Source organism: Nothobranchius furzeri, chromosome 13 (assembly GCF_043380555.1).
Source record: "Nothobranchius furzeri strain GRZ-AD chromosome 13, NfurGRZ-RIMD1, whole genome shotgun sequence".
NCBI lineage: Eukaryota > Metazoa > Chordata > Actinopteri > Cyprinodontiformes > Nothobranchiidae > Nothobranchius > Nothobranchius furzeri.
The window spans coordinates 38,592,137-38,618,305 of record NC_091753.1 but is presented as its reverse complement, the minus strand read 5'-3'; the positions used below and the strand labels follow the sequence as shown (position 1 = coordinate 38,618,305).

The following is a 26,169-nucleotide window of genomic DNA, read 5'->3' as shown; positions in this document are numbered from 1 at the left end:
ATAACCCAACGCCAGCCACTCCACGTCTGGGTCACACAGCCACGCTACAAGCAACCTCCGCTAAACATTAGCTCAGCCCATCTCACCTGACAGGATGACTGAGTCTCAGGTTGACCCAGCGGAGTTCGCTCATCTGCATGCAGAAGTTGCTCAACTGCACACCCTCGTAGATCGACAGACGGCAGACATAACCCAGCTTCGTGCCTTAGTAGATCGCCAGGCATCTAAGCTTGAGTCTCTCACCGAGTTAGTCGTCCAGCTCTCCACTGCCCTCCAACGACAAGCTTCGGCCTCCAGTGACAACGTGGAGCACCGTCTCAGTCTCCCAGACAAGTGGGATGGGACCAGGGGATCCCCAGAAGGCATGTTGACCACCCTGGCCATGACATTTGAGTGCCAGCCGACACGCTACCCCACGTCCTGCTCTTGTGTCACCCTGCTGACCTCCCTGCTGACAGATCGGCCGGTGAATGGGCGGCGACCCTTTATAATCAGAAGTCTTCTGTCTGCAACAGCTATGAGACTTTGGTGAAGGAGATGAAGAAGGCGTTTGTTCATCCCAGCAGCGAGGTCGCGGACGAGACCCAACTGCTCCAGCTCCACCAGGGCTCCCAGATGGTGGCCCATTACACCTCCTGCTTCCGGACCACAGCTGCTGAACTGACATGGGATGACGCCGCCCTGAAGGCCGTTTACCTGGAGGGGTTTCCCCCCGTATCCGTGAGGGCATGATCGGGCATGAGGCCCCAACCTCCCTGGGCCTGGCAGTGGACCTGGCTCTCCAACTTGACCGCTGCATCCTTAACCGACCGAGCGCCATGTCGGCTCCCAGCCACACCAGACTGTCTCCCCGTTGACAGGGCAGTCAACCGACGGAGGAACCCATGCAGCTGGGACACCTTCCCCCCGGGGAACGGGTGTGACATTACCAGGAAGGAAGATGCGCCTACTGTGGGGATTTGGGTCACCACCGTGCCACATGCTCGATACGACCGGGAAACGGTCCCTCCGGGTCGGAGTAGGGGCTGTCCCGCCCGGAGTCCCCACACTTCCAGTCCCACACCGCACGACCCTCCCGGTCTCCCTCCAACTGAACCAAGGTCATGTCCTGCTGGAAACTCTTCTAGACATCGGCGCCGCTGAATGTTTCATCAGCCAGGGACTGGTCACCCAGCTCCAGATACCCCTTACAGCTCTAAACCGACCCATTCCTGTCACCTCAGTGGACGGCCGTGCGCTCATGCCGTATCCTCTCACTCACCAAACCCTGGACCTCCGCATGACCATCGATCAGCACAGGGAGACCATTCACTTCCTGGTCATTCAGGCCCCGGCTACTCCCCTCATCCTGGGTCACTCCTGGTTCTGCCGCCATGAGCCTCACATATCCTGGTCCACCAGTAAGGTCCACCAGTAAGGTCATGGCCTGGCGCACGGCTTGCCTTACCCACTGTAATTCCCCTGAACCCCAGACCAGATTAACACTTCCCAGGGATGTAGACTTGACGCTCGTTCCTCCACAATATCATGACCTCGCTCAAGTCTTTGCCAAGGAACCCACCACCAGATTATCCCCTTATCGGCCTTATGACCTGGAGATCAGGCTCCAGCCTGGAACCACCCCGCCCCGGGGTCGTCTATTCTCACTCTCCCCGGCGGAGACCCGGGCAATGGACTCCTACATTAACGAGGCCCTCCAGAAGGGATTCATCTGCCACTCCACATCCCTGAGGTTTTTTTTTTTTGTTAAGAAGAAGGAAGGGAATCTCCGACCCTGTATTGACTACCGGGGGTTGAACAAGATAACCATCCGGGATCGTCACCCTCTCCTTCTCATGGGTACCGCTCTGGACGCCATCTCCCAAGCTACTCTATTCACCAAACTGGACCTGCGCAGTTCCTATAACCTGATCCACATCAAAGGAGAGGAGTGGAAGACCGCCTTCATCACACCGACTGGCCACTACGAGTACCTAGTGATGCTTTTTGGTCTCTGCAATAGCCCCGCGGTTTTCCAACGATTCATCACTGATGTACTGAGAGACATGCTAGGCCGCTGGGTCTTCGTATATCTGGACGACGTACTCATTTACTCTCGCACTGCTGAAGAACACACCCAGCACGTTCGGGCCGTCTTGTCCCGCCTCCTGGACCACAACCTATGTTGCAAACTGGAGAAGTTTGCCTTTCACCAGGAGTCCACCTTCTTCCTGGGTTTCACCATCTCCTCCCGGGGTCTGAGTATGGATCCTCAAAAGGTTCAGGCTGTAGCACAGTGGCCGCTACCCATGACCCTGAAACAGGTGCAGAGCTTTCTGGGCTTCTCTAACTTCTACTGCAGGTTCATACGCAACTTCAGTTCCCTCGCAGCACCTCTAACCTCCCTCACCAAAATGATCAACCAGCCTCGCCCTTTCCGTCTTACTCCGGAGGCCACCCGAGCCTTCCACAATCTGGTCCGTTGCTTTGTGAGTGAACCCATCCTCCTTCACCGAGATCTGACCCGGCATTTCATTGTGGAGGTGGACGCCTCAGAGGTGGGAGTGGGAGCCGTTCTATCGCAATGAGGCCTGGACTCTAAACTCCACCCCTGTGCGTACTTTTCCCGAAAGTTCTCCCCTACACAGCAGAACTATGGGGTCGGCGACCGGGAGCTGCTGGCAATAAAATGAGCTCTGGAGGAGTGGCGGCAATGGCTCTTAGGAACCACCGACCCTTTCCTCATCTGGACTGACCATCAAAACCTGATACATCTTCAGACTGCCCGCCAACTCAACCCTCGCCAGGCTCGGTGGGCCCTCTTTTTCGAGCCCTACAACTTCCACATTGCCTACCGACCCGGCTCCAAGAACCTCAAGGCGGACGCCCTCTCTCTGCGTTACACGCAGGATCCAAGCCCCCCAGAGCCTTTGACCATCCTGCCGGCCCAATGGTTCTTGGCCTCCCTCCAATGGCCTCTGGAGGACTCCATCCGGGCTGCCCTCCCTGCTGATCCGGCACCGCCAGAGACTCCCCCAAACCGCCTCTATGTTCCGGCCGTCTGCCGACGGGAGGCCCTGATGTGGGGGCATTGTTCACAGCTCGTTGGACATCAAGGCCAAGCTCGCACCCTCCAGTTTCTCCGTCGGGCTCCATGGTGGCCTTCTATGATGCCCACACTGCCCGCTCACCATAGCCATGGAATACACCTCAACAACACTCACTAACACCATATTGGAGCAGGCAGAGGGAGACTATGGGTCTTAGCACACCTCTGTTGTTGCTTGGCTTCCTGGGGCTGGAGGCTAGGAGGGAGATCTGGCCGTCCAGTTGGGGTGGTGGGTTGCTGTGCTCAGCGTTGGGCGGCGGAGCCTGCTCATCAGCACCCAAGCAGAAAGGGTCGAACTCTGGGAACCGGTAATGGTTGTACCCTTTGTGCACCAGTACCGGGACCAGAGTGAATAGGGTGTGTATGGGGAGCATGAGTGGGTGTCCGACGTGCATTTTTGTAAGTCTTTGGTTGTATGTGTATGTGTGAGCATGAGGGAGGGAGTGTGTGACTGTGCTTGTATATGACTGTATATGTCAGGTGGGGCCTTTGGCCCCTCCCTTCTCCTAGGACTTCTTTTGATGATATAGATCTTCATCTCCCCTCTCCCTGCCGCACCTGGTGTAGAGCGCGGTGCCTTGGTCTGCCTGGGTCGTGGCTCCCGGGTCAGGGAGTTTAAGATTTTGGCATCTGCCTGACCAATCCCGGTGGCTGCCTGGTGGGGTCTGGGTCCCTGGGCTCTGCTGGGTCCCCGGCGGGGGTGGTCGCCCCTGGGTCCTGGGTCACTGGGTCCTGGGCTCAGCCGGCTAGGAGGTGGGAGGCTGTGGGTGGGCCTGTGGGCTTGCCGCCGATATCTCCCGGGACTCTGCTGGCTGCTGGCTGTGGCCCCCTGGGGCGATCCTCTGCGCCTCTCAAAGGGGGCAGGGGCTTTTCTGGTTGCAGTCTCCTTGGGGTTCCTGTGCTCTGGGGCAGCTCTGGGATCTCTGGGACTTGGAGCTCCCTCAGTCTCCTGCACATATTTAGGGGCCAGATCTGTGGCCCCTCTCAAGCAAGGCAGAACCTTTGTGCACTATTTTCCGGTACACCAATTACACCAACGAAGTGGTTTATTAAAGTAGTATCAACAAACTGCAGCTGTATCTTTCACTAATGTACATTCAGTCACAACCAGTGAATCTCTTAAAGAAACAGAAATGCTCTAAAATCTTTCTGATAATTTTCTAAACAATTGTATCAATTTATTATGTTTTTCTTAGTGAAGTGACTGCATTTTGCAGATAATCACATTGATTAAAAAACATTTTTAAACAGATTATTGTTGCAATAAAAATATGTAAACATCAGATGCCACTACAAAACCACCATTAGATACAAATCAAAAGCACATGAGGGCATTTTCTTGCATGCTTCAAAGTGTCCCGTGTGATAAACAGATGTCAGCTTGTTTGGCAGTTGGTGCTCAAAAGTTTCTGTGAACATTATTAATATTATTCAAAAGACAATGCCACTATCAAAATGTACAAAAAATAGTAATACACTTTTTAACTCCTATTTTCCCCAGAAATATATTTTTCCCTGTTTTGAACTGAAAAAATATTTAAAAGCTTGGTGTTTTTTGAAATGGAGATTTACTTTACAATAATGTCCATGTTTGTTGATTGATTCTCTGCCTCATTATTTTATGATCTTGAATAATTAAAATCTGATTAATCAAAATTTAATAATTACAATTAATTATTTAGATTCAGTTTGTAAGCTTGATGTGAAAAATGCCATTATAACATAATACAAAATACATGCTAAATATATGCAAGTGGTTGATCCAAGTATTCTCATTGTTAAAGGAAAAATATAAATACTTGTAAACACATTAAATAGAAAACATTAATTTACATCAAACATTAGTAGTTTAATTAAAGACAAATCAAGCTCTAAAACATAAAGTCAATTTCAGAAAAGTATAAGTTAATCATGAGGACTTAGCTATTGCACAGATGTTTCAAATCGAATATTTTCTCCTGCAGGGGGAAAAAATATTAGATTACACCTACATACTGTTTCCCACTCTCACCAATCACAGAGAACCCCTGGTAATAACAGACCTGCTTTAACTGGGTTGCTTTAAGACAAGGTCCATCATGCTGGGAGATATACCTTTAGGAAAAGGTTTTCCTGCTGAGAGAGGGAGAGGGAAAGTGACTGAGCTATTAATGAGTTGTAACACAATTAAAATGCAGGAGCATCTAGCAGCACAACAGAAACACCAACAATCCATTTGGGATATATTGTGATTCTGTTTTCTGTCAATTCTGTCAAGTCACATATGCTTCACAACATTTGAGGAGGTGAAATGTAAATCAGAATCAGCACAGACGAAAATCTGAAATATGTTAGTTGATAAAGTTTCATTTTAAAGGACAGTTAAGACAGGTTTTTGTTCAGATTGTTCTCATGAAACAAACTTATGTTGTTAATTTTGCTGTTAAGCATCAATTTATGTCATCAGGCCTAAAATCCTCACTATTGTGAGCGAAAACTCCAAACACATGCTGGCTCTACACGATTTATTTTTGTCATCTCCAATTGGAGTTTGTCAGTGACACATTTTTCTATCAGAGGTTAAATCATGCTGGCCTGAACTTCATCCTTTGTCGAGGACGTGTCAACAGCTGCTTCTGTTCATACCTGACTCTGACCCATAATCCTTCACTGGGAACTTCATCGGCTCGTTGCCCGGGACAACAGGGGCAACATTGCTGCTGACAGAACCCACTTGGAGATCAGCTGATCATCTTCTGGATTCTATAAATCACTCCCTGGTTTCCAGTGAGGAGAAGGAGGAGTGGGACTAAGCCCGTCTGGGTTTTACACTAATGGAGACTAATAGAGGAACTCTGCCTCTGCAGGGAACAGCTGACTGTGTGCATCACGTTGTTCCATCTCAGGTAGTTGAACAAGCAAACGTCGGGGTCAGAGCTGAGATGTAAAATAAAATGAAATATTTTAATGAAAAACGTTCCCTCAGGCTCTAAATGAGGTTCTTTCACAGCTTTCATGACTGACAGATAAAACTGATTTTTCTTTACTTCCTGTGACTGAAACAAAAATGAATCTGTTCCCGTTTACTTTTACATCTTCAGATTTCAATGCAGAGCTCTTAGGCAAAGGTCATCAGATACTGGCAGCTTTCAAACTAAGATGATTAAATGTCACCAGTGACATTTTCATATTACTCACGTTCCTTCTGACTTCCGTTAATAAAGCAGGAATCCTCACATTGAGCTCAATTTGAATCCAGGTTTCATCCCTTACCTCTGTTCATCTAGCATAAAGAATGAAATGCACAACCTCTATGAGAACATTTAGTCTGAGAAACATGTTCCTCTGTGATCCAAGCATGTGTCTGAAGGATTCATGAATATTAATGATTCGTGTCCGAGGTTTACTTCCCAAACTGTCTGCTTGCAGCAAAAAGAGATTACACAGCTGCATTTCAATCAGGTGCTGCTCAGGTTGGATTTAGAGCTGAACCCAAAGCCTGCTGGGCAAACATAAAGCATATTGAATGGAGGTCGGGGGTCAGTTTTGCAGCTAAAGCTCTGCAGAAAAGCTGCAGTGGTTTCTCACACACAGACAACACAAAACTGTAGCCATAACACATGTTACCTTGGGAACTATTTTCATCTAATCTATCATTGTCAGCACTGTCACAAAGTTCGGATGATTATGTTTGATTATCTTCTAAATTCACTTTTATTTTTGTCCATTACAAGCACTTTTGTTCCTTTCTATTTTCTGTCACACCTTTCTTCTTTTATTTCCATCATCTTCCTGTCTGTATGTTTGTCTTTCCTCCTTTTCTTTGTCCCTCTGGATGGTTTTCAAACCAATTTTCTGTTTTCTGTCTTTATTCCACTTCTGTCAACCATTACTCCCCTGAAACAGGCCTCAGCCCTCATCACTCTTTTGTTCACTTCCATTTTTTTCAATTTTTGTGTATTTTCTTTTATTTACTTGTACATTTCACTTTGTCTCCTGATTTCTCCCTCATGTACGAGCTACAGATTCAGGCCTTCTTAGTCTGATTCTCCTCAGTAAGCTAAGAAAAAGACTGGGGGATTTTTTTCCAGGAGGCCCTTTTCTCTCTAATCAGCCTCACAGAGAGTCTGTGCTGCAGTGGGTCATTAGTTGTGTGGATCCATCTTGTTCTGATGCTTTAACTCTGCTGTCCAACATGGCTTTTAAACCTCCTTGTTCCCTCCAGAGGTGAAAAGTTTTATCAGCCCTATTTGTTTCAGTCTCATTGCAATGTTTAGAACACATCTTCATCACCTCTCAGGCTTTCTACCGGCAGAAGGAGCCTCATCAGTTGGTGTGATCTGAAGTGGAAAACTAAAGCTGTTTATTCAGATGTATGATGGTGGAGCAGTAAGCAGCCTCCTGGATCCTGATGGTAAAATGTTATTTTTAATGAAAATAAAATGCTGAATCCATGGCTTGCTGCTGCTGCTGCTTTTAGGTTTTCATTAAATTTATTTTCCTTTTCTCGGTTCTGCAGGTTGTGTCATCAGTGAACTTCATTTTGCTGTTGTTTTTGTTTTTTCTTGTGTTCCTGAAGTATCAGCAGCATCCGAGGTTGGTTTATGATGGAGGCAGTGGATGCTCTATTTATTGTTGATCATTCTTTTATGATTTGGGACAAATCATCAGGTTAGTTTAAGATTTTTAAATTATTTGTACCACAGGCTTAAAATATCAATTTTGGGGATGTTAGAAAAATGTTACTAAAACCCATTTGGCTGGAAATTCATATAAACCGTCTCTATAAAGTTTAGACCAGGGCTGAAGATCTCAAAAGTTTTGTTAATTGAGTCATCTATAGAATAGAACCAATATTTAAACGTAAAAAAACTGCTTCTTCAAATTGGTCTAAGTGTGAGAGAATGTGCGTGTGTCAGAGTGTTGCTGCATCAATTACATTTTTATTTGTTTCTTTAATGAAAACTTTCCTTCAGAACATTTATCTTTACATAAGACAACAAGATCATTACGTCCCGGTCGGAGTGATCTCCTGAAGGTTCCACGGTCAATGCGAAAGTCTAGGGGTGATCGTGCCTTTTCAGCTCTGGGCCCTTGGCTTTGGAACCAACTCCCATTAGAAATAGAACTGTCCACATATCTGCCCATTTTTAAAGCTATGCTGAAGGTTCATCTTAGGTCTAGTTCTTAGTTTTTGTACTCATGTTTTTAATGTTCTGATCATTTTTGTTGTATGGCTTTTTAAAGAGCTCTGCCGAGAAATGAGATGTTTGTGACTCATCTGCCCTTTTTACTGTAAAGGTTGATGATGTCTGCTGGGAAAACAGTTTTAATTAGGAATCAGTCATTTGTACATAGTTGTTGATTTTGATTAAACAAATGAGTTAATAACCTGAGAAACATTTGATCACTGATATGTTTTTACACCTAACGCCTTGATTCTGTTTTCCTTTCAATTTTTTTGTAATCAAGTTATCTAAATAATTCAATAAACCATTTCAGTCCTGATTTGAACGTCACCCTCAGCTCTTAAGGCTGTTGAAATGATCAAAATTCAAACTAAGTTTAATTCACTGAGTAAAGTAAAGCCTTATATGATACCGAATTCCTCCCAGGTATCATGGTGAGGTTTTGTCACCTCTAATTTTTCTTTGCCGTCTTCTGGACGTCTCACATTGATCATCTCAGGACATCCAGATATGGCCGTTTTGTGAGCTATTTCATGACTCCAGCTGCACAAGTACAAAAAGACAAGTTATTAGAAACATCAGCGCAACTTGCAATAATTTACCAAAGTCAAAATGGCATCTGAAGCCCTGAAATAAAGACACAGTTGATTGATCAACATCCCTAAAAGCCTTAAAAAGGCCAGTCATTAGTCACATGGGAAATGCTAATGTTAGCATAGCAAATGTTTTTAGCTAAAACCAATGAAAAGAGATCTATTAAAACAGCAGATTTTGATTATTTAACTTTACAAAGCATCACAGAAGTTAACAGAACAGAACATAACATGAACTGACTTGAACAAACATACCTAGAACCTACTGGAAGTGAAGTTCTAACTAGCAATATAGGGTGTGTCCGATTCCGTGGGCAGGATGCTTATGAGTACGGGTCCTTGCCAGTTGTGCAAGGCCAGGTCCTTGCTCGACCGCTAAGACCGGAACCCAGCAGCTCTGAATTCGGACAGTGTAGCCTTCACCTCTACGGTGGCCCGTAGGTCCCGTCACAGCTGTGGCGGCAGCTACACGCAAAGGAAAAATGTAAAACAAAACATATAACCTGCAGTACGTTGGTTCTGTTCAGTTTAAAGAAAAGCAGCAGGAAATAGTTAAATAAAAACTACAGAGATTTTACATTTTTAAGACAGATCTAATCGTTATTAGGCTTAAGTTGAATAAACAAATGCACATTGAAAACATTAAATGCTATTTTATTTAAAAGCCTGTTTTTAAAGAATTTTACCCTCATTTGATGCAAAATAAGAAGTTCTATGGTCCAATTTACATTAGAAAACATCCTACTGCATTCAACATTTATAATGCATTTGGTTTATATTAATTACCTACACAATAATACTCTGTAGAAATGTGTTGTGTACATTTAACAAGTTCATTCTGTAGCTTAAAACATACATGAAACGATCTAAAGTTAACATGTAAGTCCTGAAAGCTTCTAGAATAAATACAGTTACTTTACCTGAAAACGGTTGTGAACAAAGGCTGCTGATGGACGTGAAGCTGCTGTAGCTCCTAAATATTCCTGCTCGATTTTCGCTAGCTTTAGCATTTACGTGTTCAAAAACATCTGTAATAATACAACTGGTGATAAAATCAATGACCAGAAAGAGTTATCAGTTAGTATTTGTTTTAATAAATGTGTTCAAATATCAAACAGCTAAATAACATTAACATGATAACAGTAGAACGCCTTCCTCCCAGGAGGACCACTAGGTAAAGCCGCTCCTGACCCTGGACACCTGCAGTCCTACAGAGAAAATCAGAGACCACAGGTGACAAAAAGGCAATAAACACATTTTTACATTCATCCACATGACAAGATAAAAATTATATTCTTCACACAAACTTTTTACTTCATTATAACGTGTCAGCTGTGTAAATCCCTGAATGTAAAATTACTTTTCACAGCAGAACACAGAAGAACTTCTGTGGTCGTGTGTAGACAGCTTCACTCTTTACCTCTAAGCTTAACAAAAACGCTTCTTTGCTCTGTTGCCCTTAAAACAAATGATAAAAAGCTTAATTTGCAAAAGAAACACAAAGACAATTTTAATTGTTCTTTAAAACAAAAAGTGAATGTAAAACTGCTTTTCACAGCAGAACACAGAAGAACTCGTGTACTCATGTGTGAACAGCTTCACTCTTCACCTCTAAGCTCAATAAAAATGCTCTGTTGTCCCTAAAACAAATGGCAAGTTTAATTCGCCACACACACACACACACACACACACACACAGGAATAACTACAGGACCAGCGATACAAACTCGTTCTGGCTGATTTCTGCCTAAAATGTAATTTAAAAAACAAATATACAAACGAAAAATGTCTAAACAGAACCACTTCAAGCTTTTTAGTTTTCTACAGCTAGTTTTTAAACAAACGTATGTTAAAAACTTCGTAGCTCTCCCCATTTTCTCTTCCTGTTGAAAATCCACAGCTGGCGTGCAAAGCATGCTGGGATAGCCTTGTTCTGTGAGGATACAACAGACCCATCCTCGAAATGTGGGTGGAGCGAGGACGCATTAGAGGATGCGAGAATGAGTATTCTTGAAATTCGAACAGTACTCGTCGCTGCGCTGTGACATCATCAACTTCAAAATGCGCCCTTACAAGCATCCTTCCCACAGATTCGGACACACTCATAGTCTTCTTTTTTATTCTGCTTCTTCTTTGACGTTTTAAGGTTGTTGTTGAATAAGTTGAGGTGCACTACTGCCACCAACTGGTAAGAAGTATGAATCAGTAGTCTAACATTGTCATGTTCTGTGGTAATCTATTGACCAACGACATGCAGAATCAGAGACGGGAACAGGGAGGTAAGAAAATAACTAATTTATTTTAGAATGGAGAACTCAAAGCTTTGCTCAAACTGATGAAGGATGTGCCAGGATGTTCTAAAGGAGAGACAAAGGTTAATATCCGTGAGAGATGATGGGATGGATAACTGAAGGTTTAGGCTTACTGTAAGGAGGTGGCTAGAGGGCATGCAAAGGAGCACTGGTTGGTCAATGAAGATGTATTTTAGAATGGTGAAAGGGTAGGCGGTAGGGGCGTAGTGGAGAGCGTACAGCCAGGGGTTGGAGCTGAATGAAGTGGAGCTGATGAGAAGTTCTTGGAGATGGCTGGAGGAGATGGTTCCTTGAAGGGATAAGAGGAAGGATTAATCTTGGTCCTAGTCTGTCAGAAATCTGCTTCACAAAAACATTTCTTAGTCTAAGTCTTAATCTTAGTTTGACAATAAATCTTTAATCTGGCTCGAACTACCCAGGTTGAGTAATCATCCGGCAAGAGCGTTGAGGAAGTCAGCTCCTTAAATACACCCTGGAGGATGATTGGAGATGAGCTGCAGCTGGCTGTTGCTCCTGCTCTCCAGACACCCCCACCTGCAGACTCTTAGACCTAAAAACATGGTGAGAATAAAAACAGCCCGTGACAAACATAAGCAATTTTTACTAAATAATGCCGTCAATTTGCCGCAATGTGGTGGCAGCGTCAGGGACCCGTAGGTCATTTAGAAGTGTTCAGACCATGGCGGTAATGTGGTGCAATAATGTCCTTTTTATAAAAGATTAGGCAATGGTGGCATAAAGGGGGTATAGGGGTGGTCTCTGTGATGCAGCGGACTTCTGTTTAACTTAAACATAACTTGCTTCTTATTGCGATTGAAGCCGCAATCATTACATTTTTTTAACAAGCTGCTCCTAAAGGAGTCTGTCCCCATCAGTCCCTGTGAAGTCTCTGATGATCTGAGCTTCAGCTCTAACAGAGAGAAGCTCGTGCACCAGTTTTCTGTCTCAGCTGATTTTGTTCAAAAAGCTAAACTTTTTGCCAGTGTTTACTTTCATTTTTAACATATTTGCCGGCCGGAGCTTGGCATTAACTCCCCAATTCATCATGACACCTCCCTTAGTTGTGCCATCATGCAATAGCCATTTATAAGACAGACCATTACTACAATATTACTACGAAGCGAGACGGAATGAATGCCGCAAAATTTTCGCAACGCCATGCTGGCATGGCATGTTTATAAGACACACCGTTGCAGCAATATTACGCCCATTGGCCAGCATGGTGTGTCTTGTAAAAAGGCTTTAAATAGATGGACAGACAGACGTGTGGGGCGTAAGGATCTCACACAACAACCTCATTTGGACCAGAATTAGCCCTTAACTGGACATCCTGAGGACAAGAGTAGAATTTTAAGTTAGGATAATTATTGAACATCATTAAGACAGTTGAAGTAAATATTACATGTCTTTGTAGTGGTATGTACAGATGTATGGGTTTCATACTCAGTATAGACAGGATGTGCACGTAAATGCAATATTTTTTGTTGGTTGATCTCAGATGCTTTTCATTCATGTGCAGGGTACTACAGATTACTTCTTTAGCTTGGGTGTTTAAATAATGCCCTGTGGAAAAATGTAACCAGCTCAGCGGATGTTTAACCTCCTGCCAGTTTCTTACTGAATAGATACTGTGATGTTTTTTTTTTATTCCATAAATGCAAACAATCACATTCAGATTTCACATCTTTCAATGATGGGCTTCTTGACGATCTGTGGCTGAATGTTTGACAGTTTTTGATAGGGCTGTAGCAAAGCCTCGATGACGTCGACGGCTCGATTCTAAAAATTTGTCGATGTCAGATCCGGTAGTCGACGCACCGCGCCCACTTGTTGCATCCCCAGGAGTTTGTAAATAGAGGAGGAATCTGCCTGTTTTTCCTCTAGTTCGCCCTCTTCTCCGCCTTCACTAACATCTCCGCCAAATACCGAAGACCCGGAATAATGTCCGTCCGCTACTAGATTCCTTTCCCGTTTTGCCCGCCTTCGTCTCCCGGCAACGGACAACAATTTCCGGGGTCAGATGCGCTGCTCCGTCTCTATCGCAGATGTAGAAAATCACCGGGAGCGTTTCTCCCTTCATAAAGTAGCTTCTTTCAGACATTAGGAGAGCTGTTTTGGTGGTAGCAGTCTCTCCTCCGTGCTGGTCTGTTTGCTGCTGGGTGTTTTTGGTTCATTTAAACTTGGTAACTTGAACTTAACGTTAGTAAAGCTACTGTTAGCATCTTCGCTAACAGCTTCTTGCGTTTGGGTAAGCTGTTATGTTTTGGTTTAGAGTTCATCTTTTTTGTGGTGCAGATCTCCCTTTTATTACATTTAGAGTGTTGTGGGTTTTCGGTTTAGTTTAAAATATCACCTTGAGTTTGGTTTAACCACCCAGTTTAGAGTTTGGACCTTCGGAGATCCCTAGATCCCTATTTTGGTCCAGAACCCTGTAATCTTTGCCCAGTGGGACATCCCTACTTATTTGTACTTTTGTTTTAATTCCCCACAGGCAGAATTAGTTTTATTGTTCCCAACCTGTGGATGGAAAGATTTATGTTTTTTTGTAGTTGTAAATAAACCTGATCATCATTTTAACTTTTAAATCCCGTTATTGTCCCTTCCTTTTTGCACACGAGCCAAACTCCCCAGGAAGAGTCGTAACACCACTCGCCTCACGCACATAAGTGACCAAAACAAAGCAGCATGGAGACACTCCGTCTCCAACCACCTCTCAGGCAGGAGCCTGCACTCCCAAGTTCTACACGTCACCAGAACATAACCAACCACAACACAATAAAAGCAGTTTTATACAAAATGGAAGGCCTGTAGTATTTATTCTCTTACAGTAACAATTTATCAATGTTTTTGAGGAATTTATTAGAGATTTTTTTGGTTTTTATCAACTGTGCAATAGAAAAATAATCATTAGATTAATTGTCTAAATAGTCATTAGAATAGTCGACTATTCGATAAAATAATCGTCAGAATAATCGTTTTAAAAATAATCGTTTACCCCCAGCCCTAGTTTTTGAGACACTAAGAGTTGCTTTGGTGTTTAAAAGTGCAAACCAAGAGTTTGGCCGGATTCCCAGAAATGAATCAATCTGTCTGTTAGAACAAAAACAACTCTCCAAATCTAAGCTGCTCTATTAGGAAAATATGAGTTTTTTTTGTGTGTTTGGTCAACAGAATTATATTAAGCCTTACAGCATTCAGTGGCCAGGCCTAATATCATCACATTTTCTGGAGAAGCTTTTCAAAGCCAAACCATGAAACTAAATCAGTTCTTTATTTTCACTACTGGTAAAACCAACAACAGGGAAACAGGAAAGGAGTTAATAATAATTGAATCTTTTTTTCTCAAAGAAATGTGCTTTAAAACAGAGCAAAAGTGTGAAGAACTAAGATTCTCCTGTAGAAATGATTTCCTCCTCTCTAAGCTTGTTGATCAATGAGATAGAGATCTCGTGGTCAGTGTTCCCCCTCCCTAAAAGGCTCCGTGGGATCCTCAGCCCACTTCATCTTTATCACTGCTCTGTCTTTGCTCTGACCCTCGGAGACCTGAGGGAGGCTCGTTACTGCACAAATAGAGATCTGGCTTTAGAGGCTGTGGCTGGGATGAGCAGGCGGTTAGAGGTAGAGATCATTGACAGGTTTGCATCGATGCTCTGCTTCACTCGGCCTTGCAGCTCATCTCTCTTTTCACTCCCCTGAGAATCTGATTTGCTTTTTTTCTGAATAGCAACAGCTGTGCTCCAAAATAGCCAATAAACCTCCTGCTTCAAAAGCCAATCCGGTCACCATAATAGACCACCACCTGTGCTCTGTAACACCGTCCCTGCCAGCATCACTCTGACGTTCCAGCTTTTGCATCACACTTGCTGACTTATGGACAATGTTTCTAACAGCACCTGCTCCACGGAGCTCAGAGGCAGACACCAGCTTCAGTTCAGACTTTAGACTCGGTTTTCTGCTGCTGGCTGAGTTTCAGCTGATGATGAATCCCAGACCGGAGTCTCTCTGTCCTCACACCACCAAATGGACAGCATCTCACTCATGAGGGGCTGCTTCACTTAGCTGAAGTGGTCTCAAGGATAATTCCATCTTCCGTCCAGGTGTGTTTTGTTTACAAACTGATGACCAGGTCCGTGGGTGGTTCTGTAAACGAGTCACATCAAACATCCCAACAGAAGCAGCGCTAGCCGTCCTACATCTGTACCTCATTTGTTCCAAGAGCCACAAAAGTTCAGAGACACTTTTATCACACGGTTTAGTTCTGCTGCCCCTCTGAGTCCGAGCCAGCTGGTGCTGATTATGTCTGCTCTCCATATGGCTCCACAGCACATCACGCTCCTCTTCATCACTCTTCACTCAGACCTCCTCACATCAGCCTCCTGTTATGGGACAACTGGAAACCGGTCAGCCCAGAAACGGATGGAGCCCAGAGTTTGTTACAGAGAAGAGGAATTATCTTTAAGTGTCACTCTGCCTCAGAGCATCTGTCTCTGCGCTAAAGCCTGTCAGTTTTTTAACTAGACTCCTAAAAAAACCCTCAGACTTTTAATTAGAGCAGGGTTTGGTGGTTATGGCAGAGTTAAAACCAAGCAAACAGCCAGCAGCGCGTGCCTGGCAATTAGGAAACAGTGGCTCATCTGATTCTATGTTTTAATAAGTAATATTACCAGAGCATTCTGCTGACTCAGCTAAATCAAGCTGAATTTACTGGAAGCACATTCTAATTGGGCTGAGGTGGTTTTACTGCCAAATAAGCGCTGCTTCTCTTCTAAAGCTCTGTGTGTGTGTGTGTGTGTGTGTGTGTGTGTGTGTGTGTGTGTGTGTGTGTGTGTGTGTGTGTGTGTGTGTGTGTGTGTGTGTGTGTGTGTGTGTGTGTACTTGTCTGCTGCTGTGTGTTTTTTGTGTTACATAGATGCAATGAATGGTAAGCAAGCAAGCAAGAGAGAGAGAGAGAGAGAGAGAGAGAGAGAGAGAGAGAGAGAGAGAGAGAGAGAGAGAGAGAGAGAGAGAGAGAGAGAGAGAGAGAGAGAGAGAGAGATCATTCTGCACAGATAAATCATTAATTGTGTGTATTTGACAGTACAGTGTTTATGGTAATATTGACCATTATTACACCCATGTCAGAGTGAGCATACTTCCAGTCTGTGTGTCAAATACTAACATAAATAAACCACCTGAGAGTTTTGCAGTCAGTCTTCAACAAAAGTAGTGTTGGTCACCACCTGATGTAAACTTTCCAAAATCTCTCCTATAATTGGAAATGTTGAGCTTACATTAATTGTTCATTTAGTGCTTTAATATCTAATCACACAAGTTAATTAATTGATGCATCCTGTCAGCTTTTTTTTAGAATTTTCTGAACCTTTTCAGGAATTTGGGTGAAATAAATCATTAAACTTTGAGTTAAGAGTTTTAACAGCATAATAAACTGTAATTTTGTTCATTTCAGTTATACTTTTGGAATGAGTCAGAGTCAGAGTGAGTCAGAGTCATTTTTATTGTCTATTCTACCACATGTGCAAGACATACAGAGAAATGAAATAAAGTTTCAGTACACACAATTCAGAGATCAGACATAAATGGGCAAGGCACATGACAAGAATTGGTGACTGTGGTCCTTCGCAACACGAGTCGCGCTACCTTAAAAAGATGAAAAGAGAATTACGTGAGGATAAATTGGGGGAGGGGAAAAAAGGCATACCAGAGTTACTCCCGGCAGGGCATAGCTTTACTATGCAAAAAACGCCTCAAACATAAGCACGAACATCACAGTTCACAACATGAGATGAAGGCAGCTTGTTAGCTTTCCTTCCCTCCCTGTTTTTGTTCATTACTTTTGTTTGTTTTCTTCTCCATCACTCAGGTCATTACACTCATCTCAGTCAGACTGTCAGTTTCTCCTTCACTGTCTCTCCACTCCATCTGCTTTTTTCACATCAAGTCTCTCCTCACACACTTCCATGAACACACACACACACACACCTGTCCTTCACAGCACTCTATAGTAAATTCTGTTTACAGTAAAGCTTCAGAATGATTTAGATGACACTCACCCTGAGCTTTATTGTTGAGGCGTTTTATTCCCACTCACCATTTGTCTTTAATTAGTTTCACTCCATTAGAGCTGTCGCCCTGAGCACAAGCTTAAAAAACAGGTTGTTTCATTTTAAAGCTGCTTGTTGAGGATCAACACGTTCTTTACATCATAGTCAATAAGCTCTTGTGTCGTTTGAATTCAAGCAGCTTTTGTTATGCAAGCTTTCAATATCATGTATTTAATCATGAGAAAAGGACATGTTTGTATAAATTACAAAGATGAAAGTATATTTCCATTATTTGACTGATTTCTGGAACTTAAACCTCACTAGAAGATATTTTAGACAAGCATGTTACTGGCAAGGACACCAGAAAGTCCGTTCTACCAAGTACTGGAGGACGAGGGCGGCATTTGGAGCAAACTATACTCCGTTGCGTCATGGCAACAAGCGCTGCTTGTTTCTGTCTATGGTTAAATGACCTGATATAAAAATAGAAATCTAGTTTGTTCCTTAAATAGCAAAATAACAACAAAAATGTGTTGAGGGTCTGACCTCATGAGGAAATTACTATGCAGTGATTTTCCCCAAAATGACTGTGCTTAAATTGCTCTGAAAAGCAAATAATCACATCAGCGCCAAGAAACTTCATTTCCCATGATGCTTTGCACACGGAAGCATTGGGTGATGTCACCGCCTAGTACCAGAAACACGTTCTGCGCATGTGCGGGAAGCCGTGGAGCTTTTCCCGCGAACTAAGACCATAAATCTTCAGCAGAGACAAAGAAACCTTGTTCTTTTGCCCAGGATACCTGGCGGTAAGGACACGCTTGTCAACGCTCCGACAACTTGAGCACGCGGAAGCTCTAAGTGCCAAGTTGAGCCACGCAACCGCTGGAAACTACACTCAACTCCATCGGGACCTGACTGGGAACGAGCGGAGCTCCATTCAGCTCTCAGAGACGCTCCGTGGAGAAACACTCGTGGAGCCAAACAACGGAGAAAGCATTAAACCGACGGATGACGCTGAAAACTGCGGAGAAAACGGAGAACCGTCAAATCATAACAGCGGGGACGCCTTGCTGCTTTGGTGATCAGAAAACTCATTTTTTTCTCTCTCCTTTTCTTCTCCCGTTTCCTCTATAGTCCAGAATAAGCAATAAAACCGCGCTATTGCTTAAAAAGTAGCTTCGTGTTTTCCTCTTTCGCTCCCAATTCGTCCTTCGGGTCATTTTGGAAGAATAAACTGCTTATTGATCATCGCTAATATCTTTAGTCGTCAGCTCTGGCCAGGCTGCCGACTCCTTTTAGATTAAATAATTTACAAGTGACCCTTTTGTTGTTTGTTAACTTTTGAAGTGTTTGAGTTAAGTTTTACTGTGATTCTAAGCCACTAAGTGTTCGGGAAAGTAGAAAACTTTACACATCCAGGTCTCCTGTTGAATGCGAGGGGAGGGGCAGAGCCCCACACACACTCACAGCTCACTTTCCCCCACCTACTCGGGGAAACAAAGACCCATTCATCTCTCACACACACACACACACACACACACACTCACTCACACACACCACACAAACACCTTGAACATTATTTTGAATATACATCCTTTTATTATATCACATGGTTATTATTCATTTATGTCACTGTTTATTCATTTGACAAATTGTTAATTAAACGTTATAAAATTCAGATTTTCGTCTCCAGTAGCTTTGTTGTGTCGAAGAGAAGTCTCTGCTCCAAGGATTCTACGAACTTCAAGAAAGACTGATAAGAGTTTTGGATTCAATTTTTCCCCGGTAAAAGGGGAATGGTGCCCCGTATATCTAAGAATATCTTAATTAATTAATAAATCAGTAAATATTCCCATATTTACAGAATTTATTGAAGAATCCAAAAGTAAGTTGAAGCTTACTAATTGTTCGCTCCTAATAACCCCAACATTTTATTGGTGCCCCGTGTGAGGCTTGGATACACAGAGATTTCTATCCGGCACAAACAAACAAATAAATCCAAAGAGCTTGAATTAAAAATAATCAGTTGTTCAGCCTTGAACCAGCAACAGAGTGGTGCTGATTTCGCTGAGCAGGAAGCTGCATCGAACTCTCACCAGTAACTCAGTGCTTCTTTAAAGGTGCAACGTGTAAATTAATTCTGGTTGACTTTTAGGTTAAAATTCAGTTTTTCCTTAAAGGTGCAACGTGTAATTAATTCTGGTTAACCTTTTAGGTTAAAATTCAGTTCCTCATTAAAGGTGCAGCGTGTAAGTAATTCTGACTAACCCTTTTAGGCTAAAATTAACTGCTAATTTAGCGACTTTAACTCACAGTGGCTATTATAACTAACTGAAACCTTCACTCAAAGACTGATAACACCCTGTTTGCTAATATTCTGAAGGAATAACTAGCATATTTAACACTGCAAGTGTTGTAAGACGTTGCTACGGCAACGCACCAGCTTTTGCTAAAATACTGAAAGGAATAGTATTTTAAGCGTCAGTCACGGCATTCCGTGCAATCTTAAAACGCTAAAACCTGTGCGCACAAAGGTTAATTTAGTGTTTTTCTGCTACAAAGCTAGCAGTTGCTGCCAAAGGTGCAGCCTTGAGCTATCTGCAGAAGCTCTACTAGGCTATTTTTGGTTCGGTTGTTAAAATGGAGGGACAGAGTAGTGAACTGACCAACTCCCAGCAACCAGGTGGCGCTGCGGCCCACGACTATGAACCTGGCCTACTTTCTGGACAAATATTGTCCAAACTGGTCGCAGTTGCTCGAGAACCCGACTACCCTTCTAGGGATTTCACTGAAGAACAGCTTGACGCTGTAATTGATCAAATATAAAACCCGGATGGTACAAAACCAATCCAGGTTCACTTAGCTAAGTTAGCCCTGATCCTCTATCAGAGAGGACTCCAACATGATAGAGAGATGTATGCTAGCTGAAAAACAGCGAAATGGAAGGCTGATCGAGGAAGACAACACCAGCACCGATTCTGGGGAAGATGGGGAGAAGACCCCGCCCCCTTCTGCTGATGACAACAGACAGTGGGAAGGGGGGGAACACCGTGACTCTGAGGCTGAGCCAGAGTGCTCTCCCACACCGGTACGAAAGCAAGCCGGCAAAGCCAACCAGGGTCCGCCCAGGACGATCGCCAAAGACCAAATGGTTTCCTCCACCCAAGGAAGCGAGGGACCGCCGTCCCGCCGTAAAGGTAGGCTACCTCCTGATACGTCTCCATACGATAATCAACAGTATGTGGTGTGGGACTCTCTGGACGGACGCACGCCGCAGGGGAGAGATGAAGCTCATCTGTTCCAACCTTCGGCCCCGTTCCCTACACACACTATAGGGCATTCAGGACCACCTAGGGGCCGAGAGCAGTTCGCCCTCGAATCCCAGGTTGGACCACCACCCTCATCATCACGGCCTTCTCAATCAGTGAGAAGTCGACCAGCTGAGCGGCACCTCTATTTAGACCGCTCCCCCAGTCCACGAAGGGTGCAAGGTGCCGATTGGGGTTATGCACCCCAAGCTGCACCTCAACCATCCACCCATCCTAGCTACTCCGGTATTCGGCATGCCGATAACCAGCTGCAGGACAAAGCATCATACGCCAGTCCGTATCCGGACAAAGCGTATTACGCAGAAGCCCCAGTTGAAAGACGCAGGCTGCACTACGCAGACGTGCTCCGGGAGGAGGACCTCCCAAGACACCCACGTGACGTGCCAGCAGCCCGCCACAACATGCCGGACCCCGATTTGGGCCCCAGGAGTCAACATTGGGAGCCCAGAGCACACCAGCGATATCCAGCACCCTCTGAGACAGACCGTGGGTCAGAGTCAGAGGATGACGCGCCGTACCGTGAGTCAGGGCTCCTTGTACGTCAAATTGAATCGCTAGCTAAAGACATAGAACGCTTTGATCCTAACACCAATGAATCCAATGTCGACGATTATCTCAGGGAGATAGAACGTTGTCTGCTTGATCTTCCAGCACCCTCTTCAAGGGAAAAGCTCAAGCTAATTTGGAAAACCACATCTAGAACGGTGCACGGTTTCATGGAAACTCTACCACCTGACATTCGTGATCGGTACTCCTCGCTCTGCCGAGCGTTGAGGGATGAATACGCCACGTATGCAGACTCTGCGTCAGCTACAATGGGGGCCTTCTCCATCAAACACGGGAGAAACGAACCCCCCAGAGAGTATTATCGCCGACTCAAAAGTGCTTATTTCCAAGGTCGAAACGGCCCTGGGCTCGAGGAAGACCCTGCCTTCAGATCCCTGTTCATTCACAACCTGCACGAGTGTGTTCGCTTCGAAGTCTCAATGTATTGTCGGATGAAGAAACTGACAACTCAGGAGATTAGGAGATACGCTCAACAGGCTTGGGAAGCCGGCGGAAAGCCCCAAAAGCCTGACGCACATCACCGCGTCATGCACCTAGCTCCTGACGCTGAGCCGCGTTTGGAGCTCGAAGGCACAGAAGCTCCACCCACTAAGCCAAAATCTGCTAAACCTAGACCTGCTAAACCACGAAAGCAGTCCCAATCTCCTCAACAGGGGAAGGGGGGTGCTGATTGGCCGCCTAGGTCTGGACAATCAGACAGGAAGTGGCCCAACCAAAACCAACGGCAGGCAGGTCGGAACAGTGGAAGGTTTAAGGAGCGCCGCCAACAGGTAAGTCCCGAACGCAAGTCCGCAGGTGAGTACTTGACCAAAGCCGACCTCCAGGAGATGTTTCAGCAGTTCCTAGCTAAACAGAAGGAACAGCTGAGATCTGCAGATGAGACCCCTGCACCAAAGTCTTCTTCTAAGAAGCCAGACCCAGAGCCAACGTCCGCATGACTAGGCGTGGCTCAACCTCCCAGCGTGGCCAGGACCTACCTGATCAGCTGGGGAAACACTACTGGTAGATCACAGGAGTCTCCTGAAATCTACCCCCCAGAGAAACCTGATACTAAATTTCTGAAGTTCCTTGGTGACTTAACAAACCATGATCATGCTCGCCGTTTGTACTGTAGCACCAAGGTAGGTGGATGCATACAGGTTGATGCTCTGCTGGATACCGGCTCAGAAATCACCCTGATGTGCTCCACACTGTTCCATCGCGTGTCTGACACCATGCGGTCGCTCGGGAAACCAGTCCAGGTAGAACCCTGTGACCTGAAAATCACCAGCTACACCCAGACCCGGGAGTGTATCACTCACCGGGCGTGGCTGGACATCACCTTCCAAGACATGACTCTGGTTCACCCGTTTTATGTCTGCCAGCTAGACACTGAACCACTTCTCGTTGGTCAGGACCTGCTTGAACGTCTAGCTCCCCTCATCGACTGCCAGAAGGGTCAACTGTGGGCCCAGGTGGACACACCTAAGCCCTGGAACCCAGATAGCAGCCGACCATCCTCCATTCTTGAAGTCAGCATAAGTGAGCCGCAAAACTCTTGTTCCAAGGTCATGCCCCTCCCTACGGCTCCCACAGACGAGGACCGCCTGCAAAGGCACGAAACCGCTCCTGGAACTCCGCTCTGCACACATTCATCTTTTCTCTGCTCGCTGAAGAACGTCAGCCTGCAGCCATATGCACCACACATAGTTGGTGGTCTTACCATCAACTGCACCCACATCTCAGATGCTCGCCTTGCTCTTTGGTCTGAAAAGTCAGCCATCAGCCAGCAGACGTTTGAACACCTGCGTCAGAAGGACCCCCTTCTGGTCAGTGTGACACGTAGCCATCGGCTCTTGTCACCTACTTGGCCGCAGAGGCTCCTGAAAGCGCCAGAGGTCTGCTCCCTGACTATCCAGCTTGGAGCAAGACAGCTCACACATACATTCAGCATCATACCACAGCTTGATCCACCTGCACTCATTGGAGCAGATCTGCTGGTTCGACTCGGTGCCCAGCTGGACACTTGCAATCAAGTCCTTTGGGCCCGAGCCACACCATCCTCTGAGCCTCGCTCAGAAGGCCCTGAACACTTGCTGTCCGGTCAGACCATTCCACAGGCCTGCCGTGCAGTGGTTGAGGCCAGCACGGTTCTGCCCCCACAGGTCAAAGGAGTGCCTGTTCGTCTGACTCTGATGAAGCATCAGAAGCTGCCAGGCACACAGGCCTTCTTCCAGCCATCACCACACTTCTTGGAGCTCAACTTAGCCGTCTGTGGCACGCCACTCTTGGAGCTGAACAATCGTTCTGCGTACTTGTTGGTCGAAAATCCGACCCAGAGTCCTATCCACATGCCGGCAGGAAAGCCCTTGGGCATGCTGATAGATAGCTCATTCCATGACTTTGAACTTTCAGTCCCCGTGATCGGACAACTTCCGTTGTTCTTGAACGACAGACAGGTTGGTGTAGACACATTCAGTACTTTCCCTTCACAAATGATTACCATCAAGCGGCATGAAGCCCTTCCTGAGGAACCCATTTGCAGTGCAACCTTAGATACTGACGGCGGTCAGTGTCTAACGGTTTTTGCAATAAATACTCAACCCTCTGAGTCACCGGTTGAAAGCCCGGAACACCAGAGACCCTCCTCCTCTGAACCTTATGACGGCTTCGAGGCCGAAGTCAGCCAGCAGCTTGACAAAGCGGATGCGCTGGAGTCAGAGGAGCAGAGAGCAGCGCTTAGAAGCCTGTTCTATGAGTTTCAGTCCATCTTATCCAGGGACTCCCTGGACTGTGGACTCACAAACCTGCATACGGTTCGCATTCCAACGAACCCGAATGCCCCTCCTACTTTTGTACGTCAGTACAAGATTCCCCTCGCTGCTTATGAGTCGATCCAGGAGATCCTCGATCAGCTGAAGGAGAAAAACATCATCAGAGAGTGTAACTCCACTTACAACTCTCCCATCTGGCCGGTTCTGAAACCGACTGGGAAATGGCGTCTCACCATAGACTATCGTGCACTGAACAAACAAGTACCTCTCTCCAGGTGGCCTATGATCCATTTAGATCAGGAGCTAGCCAGAGTCAGAGATGCTTGTTTCTTCTCTACGGTTGACATAGCCAACGGCTTCTGGACCATGAAGGTTGAGCCGGCGGACCAGTATAAACTGGCTTTCTCCTTTGGAAATCGCCAATATACTTGGAACCGCTGCCCCTTTGGCTACTCTAACTCACCTGCCGAGTTCAACATCTTCCTCCACAAAGCCATGTCAGATGCTGCTTCCAGAGGGAACCTCATATATGTCGATGACATCTTGATGAGGAGTCGAACCTTCGAGGAGCACCTGGCCGAACTCCGTCACGTGCTGCAACAGCTCGCTGACGCCGGAGCTAAATTGGCGATTCTCAAGGGACAGTGGTGTCGAACCAAAGTGGAGTATGTTGGACTGCTGGTTGGCCCTAATGGAGTCGAGCCCCAAGCGGGACGCAGTAGAGCCATTCAGGACATCAAAGCCCCAGCTAATCTGACTGAACTCAGGAGCTTCCTCGGAGTCTGCAACTACTCCAGACAGTTCATTGAGGAGTACGCTGAAATAGCGAGGCCCCTTACTGAGCTGCTTCGGAACGACACACCTTTCGTGTGGGACAGACCCCAAGAACTCTCCTTCCAGTTCCTAAAACAGAAGTTGGCGTCCGCACCCTGTCTGGCTTACCCAGACAAGGATAAAGAGTTCTACATAGAGGCTACTTTCTCCTCTCACTGCCTGAGCGCTGCTTTGAAGCAGAAACACGATCAGGACATGAGAGTTGTGGCATACGCCAGCAAGCCTCTGAGCAAGGTGGAACTCCAGTTCTCAGACTGCGAGAGAGCTCTCCTCTCTACAGTCTGGGCCGTCGAACACTTTCGTAGTTACATCGGTGGACAGAAAGTGATCATTGAAACGTGTCATCAGCCTGTTACCTTCCTAAACAGCCAGCGTCTGCGCGAAGGAAGAGTGTCAAACAGCCGCATTGCGACGTGGATGATGGTGCTCCAAGGATATAACATTGAGGTCAAGTATGGTCAGAACACCAAGCTAGCGCTAGGACAAGGGCTAGCAGGCTGCCAGCACTGTGACTCTGACTCCGTCATGGGCCCCCTGGACACACCTGCCGCAGTCTACCCAACCGCATCCAATCATCGCTACTTTGATGAGAATGTTTGCCAAGGGCTTCCGAAAGTTTACACTGATGGATGCTCCTACCTTCACGAAGGCCAGCTCCGTGCCGGGGTTGGAGTCGTTTGGGTGGACTGTGACACTAAGCAACCCAATCACTACCGGTTGGGCCAAAAGTCTAGTCAGTATGCCGTAATTGCTGCAGTGTTGATAACCCTCCAGCAGGCGGCAGCCTTGGACATCACTCAAATCGTCCTTTGCTCAGATTCAAACTACGCTAGACACAGCTTCATCTCTCACTTCCCCATGTGGAAGGAGAATCACATGAAAAACGCCAGGAACAGAGACGTGAAACACTCGGAATTATTCCTAGCGTGTGATCTGCTCACCACTGAGAAAGGCATAATGGTCTACTGGAAAAAGGTCAAAGGTCACTCCAGGACCATAGGTCCGGAGAAAGATGGTAATGACGAAGCTGACCGCCTTGCTAAGCTCGGTGCTGACCAGGGAACCTGCTGGGAATTCAAAGACGAGTGGCTTCCTCCCAAGGCCGTTCACGAGGTCTGTGCGATTACTCGTCGCCATGCGAAACAGGCAGACGAACCTCAGAACATTGGGGTACCCGTGTTTCTAGGCAGACAACCACATGACGCGGACCTAGTCACCATGCAGGAACAAGATCCTGACCTGAAGCTCATCCGCGAGCTTCTCCAAAAGGGCCCGATGTCTAAACAACCATCACCACCTATTGGCGCAAGCCAAGATTTGGTAAACCTGCATCGTCAACTCACGTATCTGAAACTACAAAACGATTTGTTAGTTTACATGCGTGACGACCTCAGCCCGCCGCGCTGGGTTTTTCCACTCGACCACAGAGGAGTAATGCTTGCCTACGCCCACGACGCTCCGGTCGGAGGTCACCGCGGAGCA

The 26,169-nt window shown here is 45.8% G+C and overlaps 2 protein-coding genes across 7 annotated transcripts in view; one reads left to right on the top strand and one right to left on the bottom strand.

Moving 5' to 3' along the window:
* The window catches only part of grik4 (glutamate receptor, ionotropic, kainate 4), a 352,270-nt gene that overhangs the window by 189,112 nt on the left and 136,989 nt on the right, over positions 1-26,169 (top strand). The window lies entirely within an intron of this gene.
* The window catches only part of LOC139062510 (uncharacterized), a 28,825-nt gene continuing 8,629 nt past the window's right edge, over positions 5,974-26,169 (bottom strand). Inside the window, exons 2-5 of one of the 3 annotated variants that reach the window (XR_011516048.1) lie at positions 11,576-11,710; positions 11,274-11,449; positions 9,105-10,057; positions 5,974-8,799 (exon numbers count right to left, since the gene is read on the bottom strand). Coding sequence is in view for 1 of the 3 variants with exons in the window: in XM_070543521.1 (XP_070399622.1) it covers positions 11,614-11,710 (97 nt within the window). In the remaining 2 variants the exon portion in view is untranslated. The other 2 variants (XR_011516049.1, XM_070543521.1) reach the window with 2 other exon arrangements.